Source organism: Ceratotherium simum, chromosome 10 (assembly GCF_057802395.1).
Source record: "Ceratotherium simum simum isolate JZ-2026a chromosome 10, ASM5780239v1, whole genome shotgun sequence".
In the NCBI taxonomy this organism is placed as follows: Eukaryota; Metazoa; Chordata; class Mammalia; order Perissodactyla; family Rhinocerotidae; genus Ceratotherium; species Ceratotherium simum.
The window spans coordinates 75,580,946-75,602,089 of NC_141909.1; the positions used below are offsets into that span (position 1 = coordinate 75,580,946).

At 34.4% G+C, this 21,144-nt stretch overlaps 1 protein-coding gene across 7 annotated transcripts in view; it reads right to left on the bottom strand.

The window, feature by feature from the left end:
• The window catches only part of PAN3 (poly(A) specific ribonuclease subunit PAN3), a 135,569-nt gene that overhangs the window by 83,425 nt on the left and 31,000 nt on the right, over positions 1–21,144 (bottom strand). For 5 of the 7 annotated variants that reach the window (XR_015553481.1, XM_014791238.2, XM_087436245.1 and 2 more), the window contains exon 5: positions 10,894–11,055. The exons of the other annotated variants lie outside the window; for them this stretch is intronic. Coding sequence is in view for 4 of the 5 variants with exons in the window: in XM_014791238.2 (XP_014646724.2) it covers positions 10,894–11,055 (162 nt within the window). In the remaining variant the exon portion in view is untranslated. The remainder of the gene's footprint in view (positions 1–10,893; positions 11,056–21,144) is intronic. 7 annotated transcript variants of the gene reach the window in all.

A 21,144-nucleotide genomic window follows, 5' to 3' on the forward strand; every position in this document is an offset into this window, starting at 1 on the left:
GAGAAAAAGAAGAGAAGGAAAGTTTTGTTCAACGACTTTACTACTGAAATCCAATTAGACTGACCAGGTCAAGCCTCCACTGTCTTTGACTGAATTAAGTCAATAAAAAAAACAGGAGATAAAATGTTGATATTGATCTTAGCCTCATGTACTTTTTTCCAGACCCTACAACTCCAATCTCCAAACTTCAGTACTGGTCTTCCCTCTTTGGAGTGACAAAGGAGCCTAGTTGGGACTAATTCAAAACGTTCATGTCCAAGGTAGGGGTAGGGTGTGTGTGTGTGTGTGTGTGTGTGTGTGTGTGTGTGTGTGTGTGTGTGTGTGTGTGTGTGTGTGTGTGTGTGTGTGTGTGTGTGTGTGTGTGTGTGTGTGTGTGTGTGTGTGTGTGTGTGTGTGTGTGTGTGTGTGTGTGTGTGTGTGTGTGTGTGTGTGTGTTTCTTGGCAAGAGCAAAGAGCAGTGAATTATTTGGGAAGGTAGAAGAGGGAGACATACTGATAATGAGGGAGACAACAGGAAAAGGTAAGTATTTTGCCTTGAAAAAATGATCTAAAAAGGCATAAAAAGATGAGATTCATGGACATAAACGCAGCCCTATTCAGAGCTATTTTTACTAGTCTTCAGTATTCATAAATAACACAGAATAAAGAGGAACAGGGTGAGATGGAAAGGAGAAGTCAAACAGCTAACCAGAACCTCCAAGTTCACATTACTACAAGATTATTTTTTAATTTAATGGGTTGTTATTTCCTCATATTTCAAGCATATCCAAATATGGTCAATTTAAAATTTATTATCAAAATATACTCAACTTCCGGGTTATTCAGAAACTAACCTACTTAAGACCAGTCAAGTTTCATATTATAAGCTAAAAGTTAACATCTAAATACTACTACTATCGTGAAATTAGTCTTGTATCACAATTCACAAATTTTCTGAAACAAACTGGCCCTCTGATAAACATCCCAGTAGAGGAAATATTATTTTCTAAATAAATCAGAATCAAATTGGTAGAGACAGTGGAAGAAAGTTGATTACTAGTGCTTCCAAGAGATTCACAACAGCATTCTTTTAAATTGAAGTTCTCCTATTTATAATTTGACCATCTCAAAGGGAAAGTAGCATGTGTACATCAGAACCTGCCACATGAAAATCAATTAGTTAATAACCTTGTGTTATGGTAGAGTTAAACAGAAAAATTTTCATTAACTCAGCATAAAGTAATTCTCTCTATATAACAGCTTCAAACTATAGGCGCATAAATTTCCCAAGATGCTCATCAGCTCACATCCTTTACAAAGTTTGTCAGAAATGGGTAATACTATAAACACTATTCTTGAGAACCGTTTGATAATATGTATCAAAACAAAAAACGAGCATGCCCTTTGACCTAGTACCCCCACAACTAGGAATTAAAGCTAAGGAGAAAATCACACAAGTCTAAAAGATTAAGTACAGCACATTTTTAATTTATGATTTCTTTTTTTTAAAAGGAAATGACTAGGGGCCAGCCTGGGTGGCATAGCGGTTAAGTTCGCATGCTCCGCTTTGGCGGCCCAGGGTTCGCAGGTTCAGATCCCGGGCACGGACCTACTCACCACTTACCAAGCCATGCTGTGGCAGTCATCCCACATATAAAGTAGAGGAAGATGGGCACAGATGTTAGCCCAGGGCCAATCTTCCTCAGCAAAAAGAGGAGGATTTGCAACAGATGTTAGCTCAGGGCTAATCTTCCTCACCAAAAAAAAAAAAAAAGAAAGAAAGAAAGAAAAGAAAAAGGAAATGACTAAAATATCTATCAGTAGGGGTCCAGTTATATGGATTATGGTACAAACAACAGTGTGTAGCCCCTGAAAACCATGTGGATTGATATATTTTTATTTACCATAGAAAGAGGCCCATACTACTCTTGAGTAAAAACAAAATAAAATAAAAATTAGGCTACAATACACCAATTATACTAAATTGCTATTTCTGTAAAATGGTGTGCTTATGCCTAAGAGAAAGGGGGAACAGGGGAGGGGGCAGGGGAGAGGAAGGGAAGAAGAGAGAGAGAGAGAATGTGTGTGTGCACATGTGTGGAAAAGGATGCTAACTAGGGATGCTCACTAAAATGTTAAGAAAGACATTATCTCTGGCTGGTGAGGAAACTGGGGACATTTTTGCTTCCTTCTTTGTACTTCTCTGTAGTATCTGAATTTTTTTCAATAAGTATTACAAAAAAGTTTTAAGAAAGTGTGTTAACATTTATAAATCATGAAGCCACTTACACTGTTCCTTTTTCTCTGCATATCATCATCACTGGAGTGGTGTTATCATAAGAATTTACATAAAATATGCAATATTTAAATTGAGATGAGCAGAACTAATGTGTATAAAAAAGCAAAATCTATATCTGGAGGACAGACGACATTTAAAAACGAAACATAAACTGCTCCTCTTCCACTTGCAAGTTATTCACATATCAAAGCTCTCCAATAACAGTAATCATTAATGGTCATGGAGGCATACCACCTAGTTCATTCTCAATATTACATTTCCTATTTATATGTCAATTATCTCAATAAAGCTGGGGAAAAACAATATTACTCTCCCTAAAAGGAACAAAAATATCCATTTAGCTCAGTTAGTATTCCAGGAGAATGAGACTATCACAGCACTCCAGGGAGGCAAGAATTACTTTATATAGCTATAACTATCTTCTACACCTATACACATCTTCTATCCATAGCTATATAATAGTAAAACCTATTTGTCACATTGCATAGTAAGAGAGATTTACTTAGAGACATTCTCTCTAACCAAGAATCCTGCCATATTTAATCAACAAATTTAACATACATTAAGATTTTTCAAACATTTTTCCATAATATTTTGTCATGAAACTGTACCAAAGGAAAATTTAAGAAAACATACAAAGCATGAACTTTCAGGACTAACATTAGGCCAAACACTCATCCCGCCAGATAATCATTAATCCAGGTTCATTTACTTAATTATTTGAATAGCTAATATATAAAAGACACTGTGCTAGGCACTGTGGACAAGAAAGATATATAAAACACAGGCACTGTGTTCTAGAAGTTCACAGACTGGCATTTCACAGGTATAGAATGCACCCTGAACCCAATTCCACAGCCCCAAGTGCTCAGAACATCCACGAATTGAAAAAATATTAAATATCTATAGTGTGCCTACTGTTAGCCTATAGGAAAAGTTATATACACATTAATTAGAGCAAGGTAAGTGCTAGGGAAAAGTGAGCAAATGCTTAATGCTGTCTAGTTAGGTCATAAGACCATATGCTTGAATTGAAAAAAAAAAGACTAGTTTGCTGAGTCAAGACAGAGAGAAGGGCACCACAACAAGCAAAGCGAATGTTCAAAGGCAGAGGCAAGAAGAGCATGGTACTCTTCACGGTACTGCAAATAGTGCTGCAGCAGTAATCAGAAGCAAGATCAAGGGGCACCTTGGATAACTCTCGAATGGATCTGCATTTTATTCTGATGACAAAGAACAGATGACACAGATAAGAAATAAGATCAGATAATTATCCAGGTAGTGGTTTGAAAGATAAGATCAGAAGCAGGAAACCAGATAAGAGACGACAATAATAATAGTCCAGGTATGGTGGGCCTAAATTATAACTCAGCAATAATAAAAGTGAACACAATTTCAAAGTTGCACAATCAACAGATCTTAGTAGCTGAAGGATGTGGCAGATAAAGAAGACAGAAGAGTGAAGAAGAGTTCACAAATTAGACAACTGGGTGATATCAATAACCAAGACAGAGAGTAGGCACATAGTTGTGAATGAGTGTGTACAGATGTGTGTGAAAGAACAGGTTTGAAGGAAAAGACGAGGTATTCATTTTAGACACACTGAATTTAAAAAGTCTTATGGCACATAGATGAAGATGTTCAGAAGAAACTAGTATTTAGAGCGAGTGCAGAGGACTGGGAGGATTAAAAAAAAATATCTGGGAGTCAAATGTGAATAGGGAGTAGCTGAAGTCATGAAGATATGTGAGACCACCAAGGGGCGCTGTGTGGAGTAAAACAGAAGAGTCAAGGACAGAGCTTGGGAGAGTTCCTGAGGGCAAGGCAAAGGACAAGAGGTCCTCAGAAGAGACTAACAAAGAACAGTCTAAGAACTAAGAGAACAAAAGTTTCAAGGAAAAGGAATGGTCAACAATGTCAAATGCAGCAGAGGTCAAGTAAGAACTGTTACTTTTGGTAGTTAGGTAACCTTATCAAAAAGAGTTTCAATAGAGTGGTGAAAGTGCAAGGCAAAACGCTGGGAATTAAGGGATAAATGAAAGGTGAAAATGTAGCAACAGTAAGCAGAAAGCATTTCTCAAATTGTATGGCAAAGTTTCCCAAACGTACTGACCATAGACCATTTCCTCATGTAGCATTCCTTGGTTCTGGGGTTCCAGAACAGCCGAGACTTCAACATGGCATGTTTATAAGCTAGGAGAAAGAAATCAATGTCGAGAGAGAGACTGTCCAAAACTTAAGGTATAAATAATGGAATAAATTGCTAGACGGAATAAAGACACGTTCTGAAGCATACAGTAAAGGAACACCTGTTTGTCTGAGACAGAAGGAAAAACAGTAAGAAATGGTATGAATGAAAATGTTGTACGTAGGTAGAAAGCCGACACATGAGGTTATTCATTCTGAATGACCTCTTTACACCACCACCACCACTCCCCCCCACCTCCCACTGAAGAACACAAGTCATTTACTCAAAAGTGACAGAGAAGGGGTGAAGAGAATGTTAAAGGTTTAGAAAGCAGCTAGAGAGAGGAGGAGAAAAGAAAAGGGTCTGGAATGGCCTGGGGGGTCAGAGCGTAGTACATATAGAGTAATGCCATTCATTTTAGCTGCACCCTAGTTCTATAACTTTTCAAAGTCCTGGGGAACCCTGCGCAGATAGGTTGAAGCTTCACCCTTATAAATTCCAATCCATTCCACCTAAAGCCCAAAGAATCCCATTTCCTGGGGCCTAGAGACTAGAAATCACCCGAAATAACACCAAAATTCAGCAAGTAACTAAAGACTGAAATATATCCAGTGAGTTTCCAAACCTCCCTGAGATCTTAAAAGCACCAGTAACAAGCCACTAGAATTTATAAGAGAATTTGAGGGCCAAGAGATTTTAATGTGAGCATTGTGATAATTAAAAACTTCTTACAAGAAATGCCATTTAATCAGACCACAAGAGGAAACAACACCAACAAAAGAGATGTTGACAAGTATCAATCTCCTAATACACCCAAGAGCCCAACAGTTCTCATTCATTTACATCACATAGCTAAAACAACAGTAATACTAATAATTTATTATTCCTATCCCCACTATTTCCAAAGATCTGAAACAAAATGAATATGATTTTATTTAACATGTCATTACTTTTAGGTCAATTTTAACCTGCAATACCCTGAGAAGTTTACAAAATCATACATTCCCCATCCTTTCATTCAAGTTGACACCTAATATTTCTGTGAAGAATGGGAACACATTGTTATCCCTTTGAAAAAAGCATTTTTAAACTAATTTTTAAAAATATTCAAGTGAGTCAGCATTAAAATGTGAACCCCTAAAAGACACTTAAGGTCACTGCCTCAATCTAAATATACCATGATGCCACATACATCTGAATATAATTGACAGACAGCACCCTGAATAAATATAAACAAAGACCAAGTTTAAGAGTGATAAGGTGAAATTGGAGGAATGGACATTTATTTAGTATCTACTATATGCTTGGAAATTTGAATTCTCACAACAATTCTGTAAGGTAGGTGATGAAATATTTCAATCCTAAACAACGGCATTTGAACTATGTAATCATAGAACACACGAAAAATCTTGAATTCACCTACAGACTGATCAGGCAGAGGGATGGGTAATCATTCTAGGCAGAGACTGAGGAAAGATAAAAGGGAATTTGCACTTAGGCGAAATAAAGTTTTGCTGATGTGGAGTTTCAGGTGACCTTCCATCTACCGTCTGCTGTTTGGGCAGAGATCACGAGAAAAATAGAAAATGGAGAAGCTTCATCACTTAACAACACCATCAAGAAGTAATTAAGACTACCAGCAGACTCAAAAGATTGCAGAATATCAAGAATATTTAGACAGTGTTAAAACTTCAAATTTTAAAAAAACAGAAACTCTTCTAACATTTCAAAAGAAATCACCATCCCATGTTCTAAATCAGTTATGATAATAAAACTAAGCAATGGTAACATATGGTGGCTATGAAATCCAGAAAACCTTTGATCAATTTTTTAAATATATAAAAGTCTTAGAATAAATTACAAATTTGCCAATTTCACCAAATTGCCAAAATTACTAATTGCACATATTACCTAATAAAATAAAACTATAACAGTAACATTTAGTTTAGTAAATGTTAAACATTAAATGTTAACTAATGTTAAAAACATTTTTAACTAAATGTTAAAAAACATTTAGTAAAACAAGCAAAATACCTTAAGGGTACAAAAATAATAAACACATGCCTAGTCTCAAATATTTACAATCCAGTGGTAAAAGACAAACAGATAAACAAACTTAATATAAAACACAATGAAATAACTGTTACAACTAGGATATACAACCATGCACTGGGACTTTGGGGAGGAAAAAAAGAGGAAGATTGGCAACAGATGTTAGCTCAGGGTGAATCTTTCCTTGCAAAAAATAAGATATATGTATATACCTCTCTGTAGAAAAATAAATAAATAAATAACTGTTAAACAACACCAAATACTGTGGAAATGGTTAAAAAAAAAAAAAAAAAAGAATTTCTTAGAGGGGTTTGAGCGACTATTCACAGAGAAGGTAGCATTTGAGCTAACCCTTGAAGGAAAAGGGAGGAAAGATTTTTTTGCAGGCTCAGTTAACAATGGTACAGAGATACAAAGCTACACAGAACTGACAATGTATTTCACATTATATGATTAGAATTTAATATGTGGATGGTTCAAGAGAGATAGCCCTAGAAAGGGAGAACAGATCCTGAAGGGATTTGACTAAAATTTTCAGAAGATACACTTAAGGTATAAACTATAACTATGTCAGTACTGTTAAAAAAGGAAAGAAAAAGATATTGCAGTATTTTAAAGAATAGGGATTAGAGGCACACGATATAGTAGGAAAATATCAGGACTTACAATTAAATAGATCTGGGCTAGAATCCCAGCTCTATCACTTACTAACAAAAAGCCTTTCCTAAATTACAATTTGCATATTTGTCAAATGGGGATAATATGTCATTGCAGTAAAGCCTTAATATGATGGCAAATGCAAATTGTCTAATGTATTGTCTTTCAATTAATGTGTAGTCAAACCTCAGTAATTTCGTTCTCATAATAAATGGTAGAATGTAGGAGATGACAGGGAAGAAGTCAAGATATGTAGCCTCAGTAACTGGGAAGATGATAAAGCCACTGACTAAAGGAGGAATATAAGAGAATATAAAAGAAGCAGTAGACTTGGAAAACAGAAAAATACACTGAGTTTTAGACATGCCAAATTCGCAGTGATAGTGGGATATATCTCTACATGCAAAGATATCACAAGGCACGAAAAATCTGGGTCTTGAACTCAGAAGACAGTGGTAACAGAAATAAAATTTTAGGAATCTTAGGTATATAGGGAAAGCAAGAAACAAGTGAGCCAAGAACAGGAGCTTACAAGGAGCCAGCGATGAAACAGAGTGAAAAATGCAAAGAGAAAAGAAAAAAATAAAAACAGAGAAGAGAGAAAAATAACAGGTGGCCAGCAGTATTAAGTACTGGATAAAACTGCTGGCTTGGTAATTAAGGAGATCTCTGCCAAATTTTGAGAGCAGTTTCAGCAAAATTTTGATGACACCAAACTGCAGGCATTGAATAAATAAATGGGTGGTAAAGAAATCAGAGAGAAGAATAGAATCTATTCCAAGGGTCCCCAAGCAGGAACACCACAAACATAGTAATGGAGACCAGATGGGCATTATCAGTAATTCCAACAGCCATATGAAAAATAAATTTAGCCTCCACCAAGCTACAAAAGACTAAGGAAAATATTAAGTTTCTTTGATTCTCTAATCAGCATACTATATATACATATATTTTTTTAGAATGAAAGCATGAATCACTGTTTTACAAATGTCTCATGTTCAGTAAAAGATAGGCTCTTTTAGAATATGAGATTCTAGGTAGAAAATAAATAGATTATTAAGTACGAAAAGACTGGGAATCACGGGGCTCTTGAAAGAAATCTAGCACTGAAGAGAAATGCGATTATGAATGATTCAGGTAGAAACCTTCAGAGAAAGTTTTTGTTGTTTTAAGGCTGTTGGTTGGTTGGTTGGTTGGTTGGTTGGTTTTCTTTTGTTTTCAGAAGAGGAAAAACTTCTAAAAATGTTAGGTCAAGATTAAGAAATCAATGTAAAGAAACGTTTCAAGTTCCAGAAAGAAAGGTAGTTAAAATGTCACTGAGAAAAAGATGAATCACAAGAAAAAAGGAGTGACCTTACAAATACTGCAGAGTTATACATAAGTTACAGTCCACGTGTGGAAAGCTATGTATTCTCAAAAAAAGTTGCCCGACAGAAGTTCAGTTAACCAGTTAGATAATTAAACCAATTATAGCTCTAGTGCAACTAGAGCTGTATCATATAGAGGTGCAGAGATTTTGAAGTCTGACAAACGTGGGTTCAAACTTTTGCTCCGCCACCGACTACTGTTTAACATTATGTAGCTTCTCTGAAGACGTTTCTTCATTTAACAATAACATTTGTCCCATAGGCTATTAGGAAGACCAAAAAAGACAAAATATGTAAAGAGCTTAGCACAGTGCCTAGCACACGGCAGCCATTTAAGAAACATAGCTATAATTACTAAAATAAAATATAGATTAGTATTTTTCTGACCTTCAGATTGAGAAGACCTAAGCTTTAAAGGAAAAGAAACAAATGAAACAGGAAAGACAGGAAAGATTAATATATCTGGCTACGCAATCCTTTAAAAATTTTTTATGTGAAAAATATAAAATATTTTTAAGTAAGCATTATATAAAACTAAAAAAACATAGTATAGAACTGATTTATATAAATTATTTTTCTTATACAACAAAAAGATAAAAACCCCAATACAAAAAAAATATATACTGACATAATCTTTGCTTTGCATAAACAACACCAGGTACCCAATTTAGGAATCCACAAAGACAATAATGGAGACCAGATGGATATTTTTCAATACTTCAACATGTGACTGATAGTGGGAGGTGTTTTGCCCCTCCGATATTAAACCAAGCTAATAAGGCATTCTTTATGTCCTTAAAAAGAAAGAACTATTTGAAGCATAAAATAACAGTACTATTTGAAATGTCAAATTCAGATAATGTCAATTCAATCTTTCGCACACTGAATGCAAATAAATCTATTGTAGCTGTTTTAATTAAAAATAAAGCACAATTCTAGCATATATACTCTTATACTAACCTAATGATTTTTCAAGCTGTGCTAAAAAAGAGGTACCTCAAAACTGCCACTGGGATAAGGGGGGGGCAGCTGTGGGGAGGTCGAATGGCTATCCCTCCACATTTACCAGTGTTTCACCCCACAACCTACGGCAGTTCCAGTTCCACTTACATCTGTTCTTATTCAGTTGGGGTCCAATTTATTTTCAAACTTTCTTTTTAAAATTGAAAAATAATTCTAACAATCCACATCAAATCTCTCTCCCATTGATTTCAAAGACGAAAATTCAGTAAACTATATTGCTATTCATGATAGACATATCCAAAACTTTCCAACGAAATTCTAAGTATAGGATTATGTGTAGTCCCCGCTCCCCACCTCTAGTTTTCCTTATCTTTAGAAAAATACTACCAAAATTTTACTTGGGGCAAATACCATGTTTGCATTATTTTTGGAATAATTTCTTTATTTATGTCCCCAAGGCAACACAGATATTGCTATGCTATTAATATTGAACCGGACTAAAATATTGTGGAACTCCTTCACAATACAAGGTTAGTGACAGAAATAAAACCAAGTTGTTAACTTTGTTATATCTTTTCTGTGTGTGGTATGTGTATGTGGGATTATAGGCTTTTGGCTAGCAATATATAAAAAATACCAATTTACTCAGAAAGTTTGGGAGGAAAGATCTTCTACTTCCAGCTAAACTAAAATTTTGATTAACAGAACTATCTATATCATACAATTACCAATTTTTAAAAATGAGAATATAATAATTATAATCCAAATTAAAACTGTATATAATTCAGATTATTGTATAGGTACTTCAGAATCTTATACAAAAGCTAGCCTTTCAGTTATGAAAATTCATTTTCATTATTCAGCACTGATAAGGCAGAATCAAAGACTGAAATGTATCTGTAATAACTCTATGACAACATACTATTGAAGTTGGTTTTAGAGCCAATACTCACAAGTTTGTTTACACATAATTTTTATTTCCTAGTAAAAATGTACAAAAGACAACATATGGAGCTTCCTGTTGTTCAGATTCCAAATAAAAGAGATTTTCTGTAATAAATTTTATAATATGACTTTTGAGTGTAGTACCCTGAATAACTTTCTGTATTAAAAATAACTGAACTTAACTGTTAACAAAATCCAAAAGGGAAAAACCAAATTTAATAAAAGAAAAGGAAAATAAACCACAAGCAGAGAAAGCTCAAAAAGCCACCAAACAAAACCATTTAGTTGGTTAACAGGCCACTAACCTTACTTTGGTTAAAAAAAAAAAAAATCACCTAAGTGTATCAGCTAAGCCATCCAATCTCACACCCACCACCCCACACAGACACAGAAAGCAGCCAAGATATTCACTTTCAAAAAATGTCTAATAAAATTATTTTTACCTGTAAATTGTTTTCTGTGACTCTGTTCCACCAAACCATATTGATTGGTACTCCTGATTTACACCTGTCAGCAAGGCAGCCAATAGGGTTCTTTGCTTTTCGTGCCTTTGATCCCATCGGAACTAGCCTCTCCTCCAGCATGCCCAGGCGATACTTCCTTGGCTAGGAAAAAGAAGGAAAGAAACCAGGCCACTCCTAACAACCCCTACACTAATCTAAACTAACATAACTAACATACAGAAGATATCAGGAATGGTGGAATAGGAAACAAGTAAAATTTCTAAGACACTCCCTCTACTGTCCTTATCACCACCCACCATTTCCCACCCCCGCCCCCAATACACACCTCCAAAATAACCCACAGTCCTAATAGGCTGAACAACAATATTATATAAAGCAACAGATGTTTTAGAGAAATACATTATAATCTGATTTTATAAGACTTTAATAAATAGAAATTAACTAATCAGCAAAGTAAATTTTGCAAAATTGTTTCCACTGGCACTTACCTATTCTCACTGCAATATGAAGAAATGGCTTCAAGGGCACAAAATCCAGGTAAAAAATTCTCCAAACTGTATCTTTTTCTGCTTCCCATGTCACTATCTTATTTTCTACTGAGAACTACCCCACCTAAAAGAAGCTAATTCCTAAGGAATGGATTTTCTAAATTTTTAAAATTCTATGCACATTAGACCAGAATACAAATCATTCTATCTTAAGTGGGCATTCAGCTTAAGGTACTCAATGAAAAGAAATAACTTCAAACTTTAAAAAAAAAAATACACAAATTTCATTGGTCTTATAAATTCAGCAACTGAAACAGACTGATATTGAATAAATTGTCCAATAAAAGCATAAATTCATTGGCTAACATTATAATAAAGTTAGTAAACAATCTAATAGTGGTCGGTAGGGCTTTCTTATACATGAAAGTTAATGATAGTTTCCACCATCTTACTTCTCTTAATTATAGCAAATTTGCACTAAATTGCATCTTAAAGGGAATTTGTATATATTTTTTTCCCTTTAAAGAATACTGATACATTTTTGGGAAGGTATCTAATTTAAGACCCAAAATAAGAAAATCTATGTTTACTCATTGTTCTGCCATAAGATTGCTAATGCAAATACTTAAAATTAACTTTCTTTAAGAGGTGTCACAGCCAGACAAATATACAAAATACATAAAAAATAATTTTTTCCAGCAAAAAGACAACCAATTTGAGGAAAACATTTGATTTCTAAATTTCAAAATGACCTTGCAAATAATGCCTATAGTAATTATTCTATGCAAATTAGATTCTCCACTCCACAAATGGGCCTGTGCTATGTTTGATTTAAGGAGGAAAAAAAAAAATATTAAACTTGCATAAGAAAGGTAACTAGATTACCTACCTTTCCATTAATTATAGCAGCGGATAATGTTTCATGAGGCTAAAATATTTCCACCTCTATGCAATCTTGCACCAATTCAATTACCCTCTATGTCTACCTCACAAGCAACATTTTTGGATGAGAATAAAAATGTACCCTTCAGAACCATATTATAAATGAGCTCACAACTATAAGGCTTTGATATACAGCAAAAATAAGATAGCCTTAATTAAGCCTTCACTAATTTAAAATTTATATTTTAGAAAATGTCTGAGCTAAAGATTATCCTATCAGAAAAGTGCAACATATCAAAGAATATTTATTTAAACAAAATCACAACCTGTCAAATAGGACTTATACAAGGACACCTAAATCCCAGTCACATATTTGAAAGCAAAAAAATTACTTTAAATGTTCTTCCATTATTCAGATCCTTCACAAATTCAAACATGCTTTTGACCTAGTTATTACAATTAGTGCAATTAATTTTCTTATAGTAGTGCATTAAGCAACACAGAAAAAAGGTTTTAAATAAATCCAATGTATCATTCTCCTTCCCCAATAGCTCTCATTATATGTTTCTTATTTTTCCAAAGAGGAATTCATCACTCCTCTCCCTCACCCCATCCCTACAAAAACCTGTAACTAGCCTAAGGCCCTTCCTCTTAGGTAGAAGAGATCACCAAACATGTGCCATTATAGATTGAAGTTTCTTCAATAAATAGCCAGAGATTAAAGTCTAATCCAAAAGTAAAACCTTCTATGTGATTCCGAATGAAAAGATCTAAAGTATCAATACCATTTAAAATACCATTATAAACAACAGAAGACAAAATAACATCTGAAAAGAGATGGCAGCAACAGAAAGCACGATGGTGAGGCAAAAAGATTACATATAGAGGTCTCATTGCATATAATGTAAATTACAGTAAAATCTCCTCTGTAAGCTAATTTCCAAATTACTTGAACTATTATTTATCCCTTGAAGAAAAAGTGCATTTTCAACTAAACATTTGAGAGCTACTTTGTATCAGTAACTGTCCTAATTACTTGGAATGCAATGATGAATAAAATATACACCTTTCCCTCAAACAGAGGATATAATCTAGTAGGTAACAAAGTCATGCAAACAGAACATATTTATTGTGATATAATAAATGCATACATAATCAAGGTACCAGCAGGGTGCAGACAAAGGTAACTTCACAGAGAAGGCAAATGCCTGAGCAGTTCTGAAGGAGGAGTAAGCGTGCCCAGATAGAAAAAGAGAGTGAGAGAAAGACGTACTGTAGACTAGGAAAAACGTGTATGTAGAGGCATATGGGCACTGTGGTGTTAAGGGAAAACTGTTAAGTATTCAGTCTACCATTAGTAGAGGGCCAACCTTGAGAGCAAAAGATGAGGCTTGAAAGCAATAAAAAAACAGAAATTGTTTTATATCCCATGCCAAGGAGTTTGGACTTCATTCCATGGGCAATGGGGAACTCCTGAAAGCTTATGAATGAGAATTAAACTAGAAACAGGTAGACAAATTAACGGACTCTGGCAGCAATCCTGGTTAGCATTTCTCAATCTCAGCATTACAGACTTTGGATAATTCTTTGTTGTGAAGGTTGTCCTGAGCATTGTAGGATGTTTAGCAGCATTTGTGGCCTCTATCCACTAGATGCCAGTAGCACCACAGCCCCAGTTGTGACAACCAAAACTATCTTCAATGTCTCCTGGGAGTTGGGGGACAAAAGTGCCCCCACTTGAGAATCACTGGTCTAGGTGAAGGATGTGAACTCAAGGAAACTGCAGTGAGAATAGACAGCTAAGGACTGGGTGGGGAAAGATCTGCTAGGTTAAAAACAACTATTGGTGAGTAACTGAAAGTAGGGGCTAAGGAACATGGAGAAGTCAAATGAAAGATAAGGAAACAAAAGAGGCAAATGAAATTTTACAGGAAATGTTTCTTTACCCCCGAAGTTTTCTGAGTTCTATAAGATCCAAACCCCTCCCTTTTCCCTTAGCTTCCAGTAATCCTTTCCTAGACCAATCTTGAGAATGTGAGGATCAAAAAGAACGTAAGTTCCCTTGTTGATCCTCCATTCTTCATAGCCTTGCCAGTTCAGCTTGCTGATTATTATGGAAGGGAAGCATTTTAAAATGTCACACCCTATTGGTAAATAACCGGCTTCTCTGCTCCACCTCCTAGTAAGTTAATATTGCACATCAAAATTCTCAATCTTTTTGTTTCTGTGGTAAAATATCCAGCAGAGCCTGTAACCATTTTATTTCTCTCTAATAGATACAATTTTTACTTTAAGTCTCAAGATTCACTACAAAAGTGATTTTTATTGTTCTTCACAAAATCTAAATAAACAACACAATAAGATAGTAGTTGAAAATAGTTTTACCCTCGTTATTGTGCATTTTAAAAAAAGAAACAACTTAGGGCCCGGCCCCGTGGCCAAGTGGTTCAAGTTCCACATGCTCTCTGCTTTGGCGGCCCAGGTTCACGGGTTCGGATCCCAGGCACAGACATACTCCACTCATCAGCCATGCTGTGGCCGTGTCCCACATAATAAAGTAAAGGAAGACTGGTGCAGATGTTAGCTCAGGGCTAATTTTCCTCAAGCAAAAAAAGAAGAAGATTGGCAATGGATGTTAGCTCAGGGTGAAGCTTCCTCAGAAAAAAAAATTTAAAAAAAACAACTTAGGGCTTGAACCAAAGTTTTCAAGGATAAGAAAAAGTTTGAGAATGTATTCTAGATTAGCACTTCTCAAACTGTAATGAACATATGAATCTTCTGAGGATCCTGTTAAAATAAAGATTCTGATTCAGTAGGCCTAGAGTGAAGCCTGAGATTCTGCAATTCTAAAAAGGTCCCAAGAGCGCTGGCACTGCCAGTCTGGTGACCACACTTTCAGCAGTAAAGTTCTAGAGAATGTTAGAGAAAAGACCTGGATAAGAAACAACTACTGGTACAAACAGAAATTGGGGCTTCCCTCCAAAAGAAAAAGGGATAGGGGTTCCATAGTTCAACATCCCCTCCTTACAGCTTGATCTACATACTCAGAGCCTTCAAGACCATTACTCATAGCCCCCAAAGCTCTGGTTCTTCAAAAATCCTTGCCCTAGTCCATAAAAGCCCATTCCAATGGCTTAGGACTAAGGGAAATCCACTCTCATTCCTAACAAATGAAATAAGTCACTAGACTATGTCAAAAGAAAGAACAGTAAAAGCTAATTTTTAGGACTGTTATAGTTCAAAGGCCTAAATGTGCACACATTTTTTTTCTCATTCATCCGTTCACTCAACATTTCAGCATTAGGCTCTTTGCCCTTCCTAGAAATACAATGATAAGATCTATTCTCTTTCCCTAAAAAGTTCACAGTCTAGTAAAAGAAAAATCTATAAATACCACTGCTTTTATAGAAAATACAGTTAAAGCTACCAAGTAACAGACCAATTTTGTCATTGACAATGCTTCACATTACCAGCATATGTTATTATATATCATAATCTAATCATTAGTGATAAACTAGAGAAATCAAATTGTTATCCCAGGACAAAAAGTTTCCAACGCCCTGAATTTTAAGAACCCCCCCTATCAAAAACATAATAATTGTGCTTTCATTTTTGTATTCTGAAACAACAAATGATGATTTAAAGTTACTATGAACGACACATTTAAATAACTTGCATTTTATTAATCAGAGTATCTTTACATACTTGGAAAATAGTAGCACACATACATGAAATATTATCTCCCTTAAGATAATGCTTAATGAATAGTAATTCATTGCCTTTTGCAGCAACAACTCAGCAACCTACCTCCTGCCACTCCTGAGGGTCTGAGGTCCATTAACAGAAACCTCTGGCCTAGAATTTACTATATATTTTTTTGAAAATAAACCTGCATTTCTTTCACAACCTCTTCTGGCTCACGATGGTCTTCCTTCAATTAATTAAATATCCTGATATTTCAGCATATTTATAACAATGAGAACTAAATATAAGACTATAATTCCATTAACCATCAGTGGTTAATCTAAACTCACTGGGAAAAAATAGACTCCAAACTCATTAAAACTATTTGAACTTTTAAAATCAGATAAATTAACTAATTTACATATAATCATCAACACAGGGAACTACCTCTACCTGATTTATTAGTTAATCAGGTGATTTATTAGTTAATTAGGTATGTTAATACACCTAGCTTTTAAAGGGTCCTAAACCTAATTAATTTAGAACAGTAAATCCAGACCTACAAATCACTGTAGCTTGGGCTCCAATCAATTTTCTCTATAAATAAAAGACTTAAAAATCAAAAACAAAACAAGTCAGCCTCAAAGGTTATGTTGTATTTTGTCCTGCCATTCATTATCATTAATTGTGGGCTTTTCAGGTTCCTTACATTTTCATTGTTTAAATAAAAGGATGGGATGGGCAAGCAGGTCTATAGAAAAACAGACTGTCATTGTTAAAGATTCATGGGCAGGTAAACATCTGTAAATGAAAAAGACCTTTTAATTTGTAGAGTCAATACACAAATCAGTATAGCATGAGAGGATGAAAATAGAGGATGATGCTAAGCAAAAACGGATCTAAATTATATCAAATATAGCAGAACAGGATTTACATACACACATAAACATTTATCTTTAAGCTCTACAATGAGTCAGATCATGGGGGAGGTGTCCCCTAATATTATGTACATAAATTTAAGAAAGCCTACAAAGCAGCCATTACTTCTGTTTTTAAAACCTAAACGTTACAATGAAGTTTTATGCCACCAAAAAACGAGATCAGTTGGAATACCCTTGCTAAGTAAGGCCACATTCAATTTCTAAAGAATTGGAACACCAAACTACAACTTCTTTTATTCTTTTGCTTTAGAATGGAACCAGAATACAAGATGTGGAGAAATAAAATACTACGCCCAAGTTATTAAGATATTTTAAGTGGAAGTAAATAAAGGTTTTTGTTTTAAAATCATGAAAATTAGTTCCACAGTAAACTATCAACTGTAATAATCATAAAAGTTTTTATATGAATTGCAATCCCTTATCAAAACCAACCATCATGCTAAAATGCTTATTCATTTATTAGCAAAAGGTTCTCTTTTGATTTATTTATGTGTGTACCCTTGCTTAAATTCAATCTTGAAATGAAGCAGAATATCTTCAGAAATGCTCTTTCTATAATTGAACTTAAATTAAGGCAGTAGTTAATTAAAAGTAATCTTAAACACATTTAGAAATAAACATATATTTTTAAACTGCAGAATCATAAGAAATGGAGACTGTAACAACTACCACCATTTGACAAGCACAAGGCACTATGCCAAGCATGTTTTATACCCATTAATGTATTTGATACTCATAATTCTGTAAGATAGGTACTATTATAATACCAACTTTGCAGATGAGAAAAGCAAAGCTTAGACAAGGTTAACGTAACTTGTGTTTAATCTCACAACTAACATAAAGTTGGGTTCTAGAGCTTGTACTCTTAACTGCTTCTAATTCAAAGAAATCTATTCCACTTTCTATAATATTTCCTAACATATTACAATCTTAACACTATTCTAGCTCATCCTAAAATGATCAAATACAGATTCCTAAATGAATCAATCTCTCTTTGAATGTAATTGGCATGGATGGGATCAATGAGAAACAACAGCTACAGAGACATCATCCAAAGAAATAAAATTAAGCAGTTCCCTCACCCCGTTTTCAAAATGCAAGGAGAACAAATCTTAGGAATTAAAAAGAGTTGGGGAAAATTACATAGTTTTGGCGAAATTTAGCTTAAAACTTAGGCTAACATGCTCGTGGATGAGAATTCTAAACTCATCTTTACTAATTCATTAATGACCCCTACTTCCTAAGAAAATAGAGATGAACCACCGGTAATGCCAAGCTCTTAATATCAGCTACTACACCTTGTAAATACAATGACCAGAGTAAAGTGTAAAGAACCCAACCAGATAGTCTCAGAAGGATCCATTAGTTCCTAGGTTCAAGAAATAAATGCGCCATAATTTTATAAAACTATCACTTTTAGGTAAGAACTAACTCAAAATCCCCAAAGCTAAAATTAGATAATGACTATAGCCAACAGTATTACATCCTGTCTATAAAAGACATGCTGTTTCAGTTTATGTGTTTAAATATGGTCAAGTGTCAAACATCAAATCACCACCTACACCTAATAAAAAAGCCTCCAAAACAAAAATCTCTCATGAGATCTTTTTTAATCAATCAATAAAACTAAATTCCCTTGCAACCATAAATTTGGAAGACTTTTTCTTGACTCAAAAAAAAGCAAGTGGCCACACAAAGTAACAATTAAAATCAAGTACCAAAAGTACATGGTTGAATTCCTAATTTGTTACAACAAAATTTGATCTGTTCTTTCCAAAGCACACCTTTATCTCAACACAATCCTGGAAGCTCAACCTGGAATATTCTTTATTTAGCAGGAAAATAAAATCAACTCTTTCAAAGTTGAGTCGTTTTCTATAGAAACTACCGTATTTTTAAACAAGTTTCAATCTAATGTTACTTGCATTACATTTTAAGAATAGACTGAGATTGGAGGTAAACAATGGGAAGAATGTCACATTAAGTCTGACAATTAAAATGCAGAGAAGAGAGAGAAGATATCCATTTGCTAAGAGAAGTTGATTACTATAGTACTATAGTAATAAGTTTTCTTACTATAAGAAATGCTAAATCACTACTTATAAGAGGTTTCTTACCATAAGAAACTCTAAGTTTCTTACTATAAGAAAACATTACTACGAAGTTTTATCGCTAAAACTACATCATTTCAGCAATAAAAATGATAGTGGATTCAAATTACATAAAAACAATGACAGTCTTTTTAATTTAAAATCACTAACTCATCAGATAAGGAATTACCATGTTATTTTAACAAAAACCAGCTTAATATTTTGTTCTTTTTTAATGTACTTAATAAAAGATAATCAAAGTATGACATTTCACAACTGACAGCACAAATTACTTGTGAAATTCAATACCTAAAACAAAATGGGGATAGAGACTGAAACATCTGATAGAAGAGACTTAAATCTCTAATACATATACAAAGAGCTTACAATGAATTAAGAAAGGACAGCCCAACAGAAAAATGAACAATGGATGCAAAAGAAACGCCAATGGGCAATAAACATAAAAGAGAAGTTCAACAGCACCAATAATCAAATTTAAACAATGAGGGGATTTTTTTGCCTATAAAATGACAAAGATCCGAAAGATTTTTACATGTCAGTATTTTCAAGGCTATAGAAAAACCAGCACCTCTGAGTAGGAATATAAATTTGTGCAGCATTTCAAAGTTATCTGTCGATTATCAAAAGTTTAATTGTGTATTCTTGCCCTAGAAATTGTGTTTATAGAATTTACACTGAGATAATCACATAAATGGAAAAAGAAACAGGCTTAAGGTCAATCAGTGTTCGATCTCCTTCTCTGCATATTACCAGTGGCCTCTCTCTCACTACCTCTCCATTTTTCACCTTACAGAAGACTCAGTCATCATTTTTCACATTGCCCTAGAGACATTTTTTTTCCTCTGAAATGTAAATAAATATTATCTATATTATTCTAGGTAAATTACTTGATCTATCAAAACTTCCATTTCTCAATCCATAAAAAGGAAAAAATAATCTCTCTCAAAGACTTGTTGGAGTGATTAAATGCTATAATAAAATATACAACATTTAATTTATAAAACAATTATTTAAGTTTACCATATTACCTGGAACAAATACAGAAAATCATTGTCGATATAAATAAAATGAAGTTTCTGTCTGCCACTACATTGTAAGACAACTCCAGACGGATTTTCGCCAAATTTGAAGGATATGTGTGAGAAGCTAATAACTGTGCGGGGAGGAGGCAAAAAATTAATGTTGGGGGAGCAGAGGCCTGAACATCTCAAAGAAAAGATGGACATCCTCAGAGCAACTACAGGAGAACCGCTTTTCCAGTGGGCAGTTCTAATACAACCTGATCCAGAGTGAGTAGCAACAGATATTTACTTATTTAATAATAGTTAACAATTCCTAAACAAGGCTAGAAAGGTGAACATCATGTATTACTACCAAAATAGCTACCATTATTGGGCACTTCTGTGCCAGGAAACGTATCTCATTTAGTCCTCAAAAACAACTCTACATAGTAGGTACTAAGTATTATTATTCTCATTTTGCAAATGAAGAAACAGAAAGGTTTAACTAAGCTTAAAGACACAAAGATAATCAGTGAAGAAATAGGGATTCAATTCAGACTGCCTGGCATCCAACTCCAAACCCTAAAACCTTAACCATTATTCAATACTACTGGGTTATTACTATCCTACTGTTTGCTTTTTGAGAGAAAGAAAAACTCACAGAGAGTCTCTGAGCAAGCTATAAACAGGAACCATGGGTGCTCATCTGCCTACAGGAACTTGGACTCCAACAACACTATCAGTTTCTGTTAAGGGACCCATCCATATGTATCTTGAAATCTAAAACCTCATCTACATCTGGCTTAAGCTGGAATAGTGCACATTGCCACAGCTTGGCAAGTGGAGGTGAATGGAAGTTTACTCGATTCCAGTAAAAGAAGAATGGCACTGAGTGTATTAATTTGGAATTCTAAACACAATCTTCCATAGAAACATTACCGCACAACACTTATGGGTAAAAGATACTAATATGGCTGACCTAGAAATCAAAATACTCAGTAAAACAAAGTTTGAGAACATATATAAAAAATTTCAAAACAATGGTTTTTATACGTGACGTTTCAGACTGCAATTTCCATTAAGATTTCAGTTATTTTCCAATATCTTCTCCATTTTCTCCTCA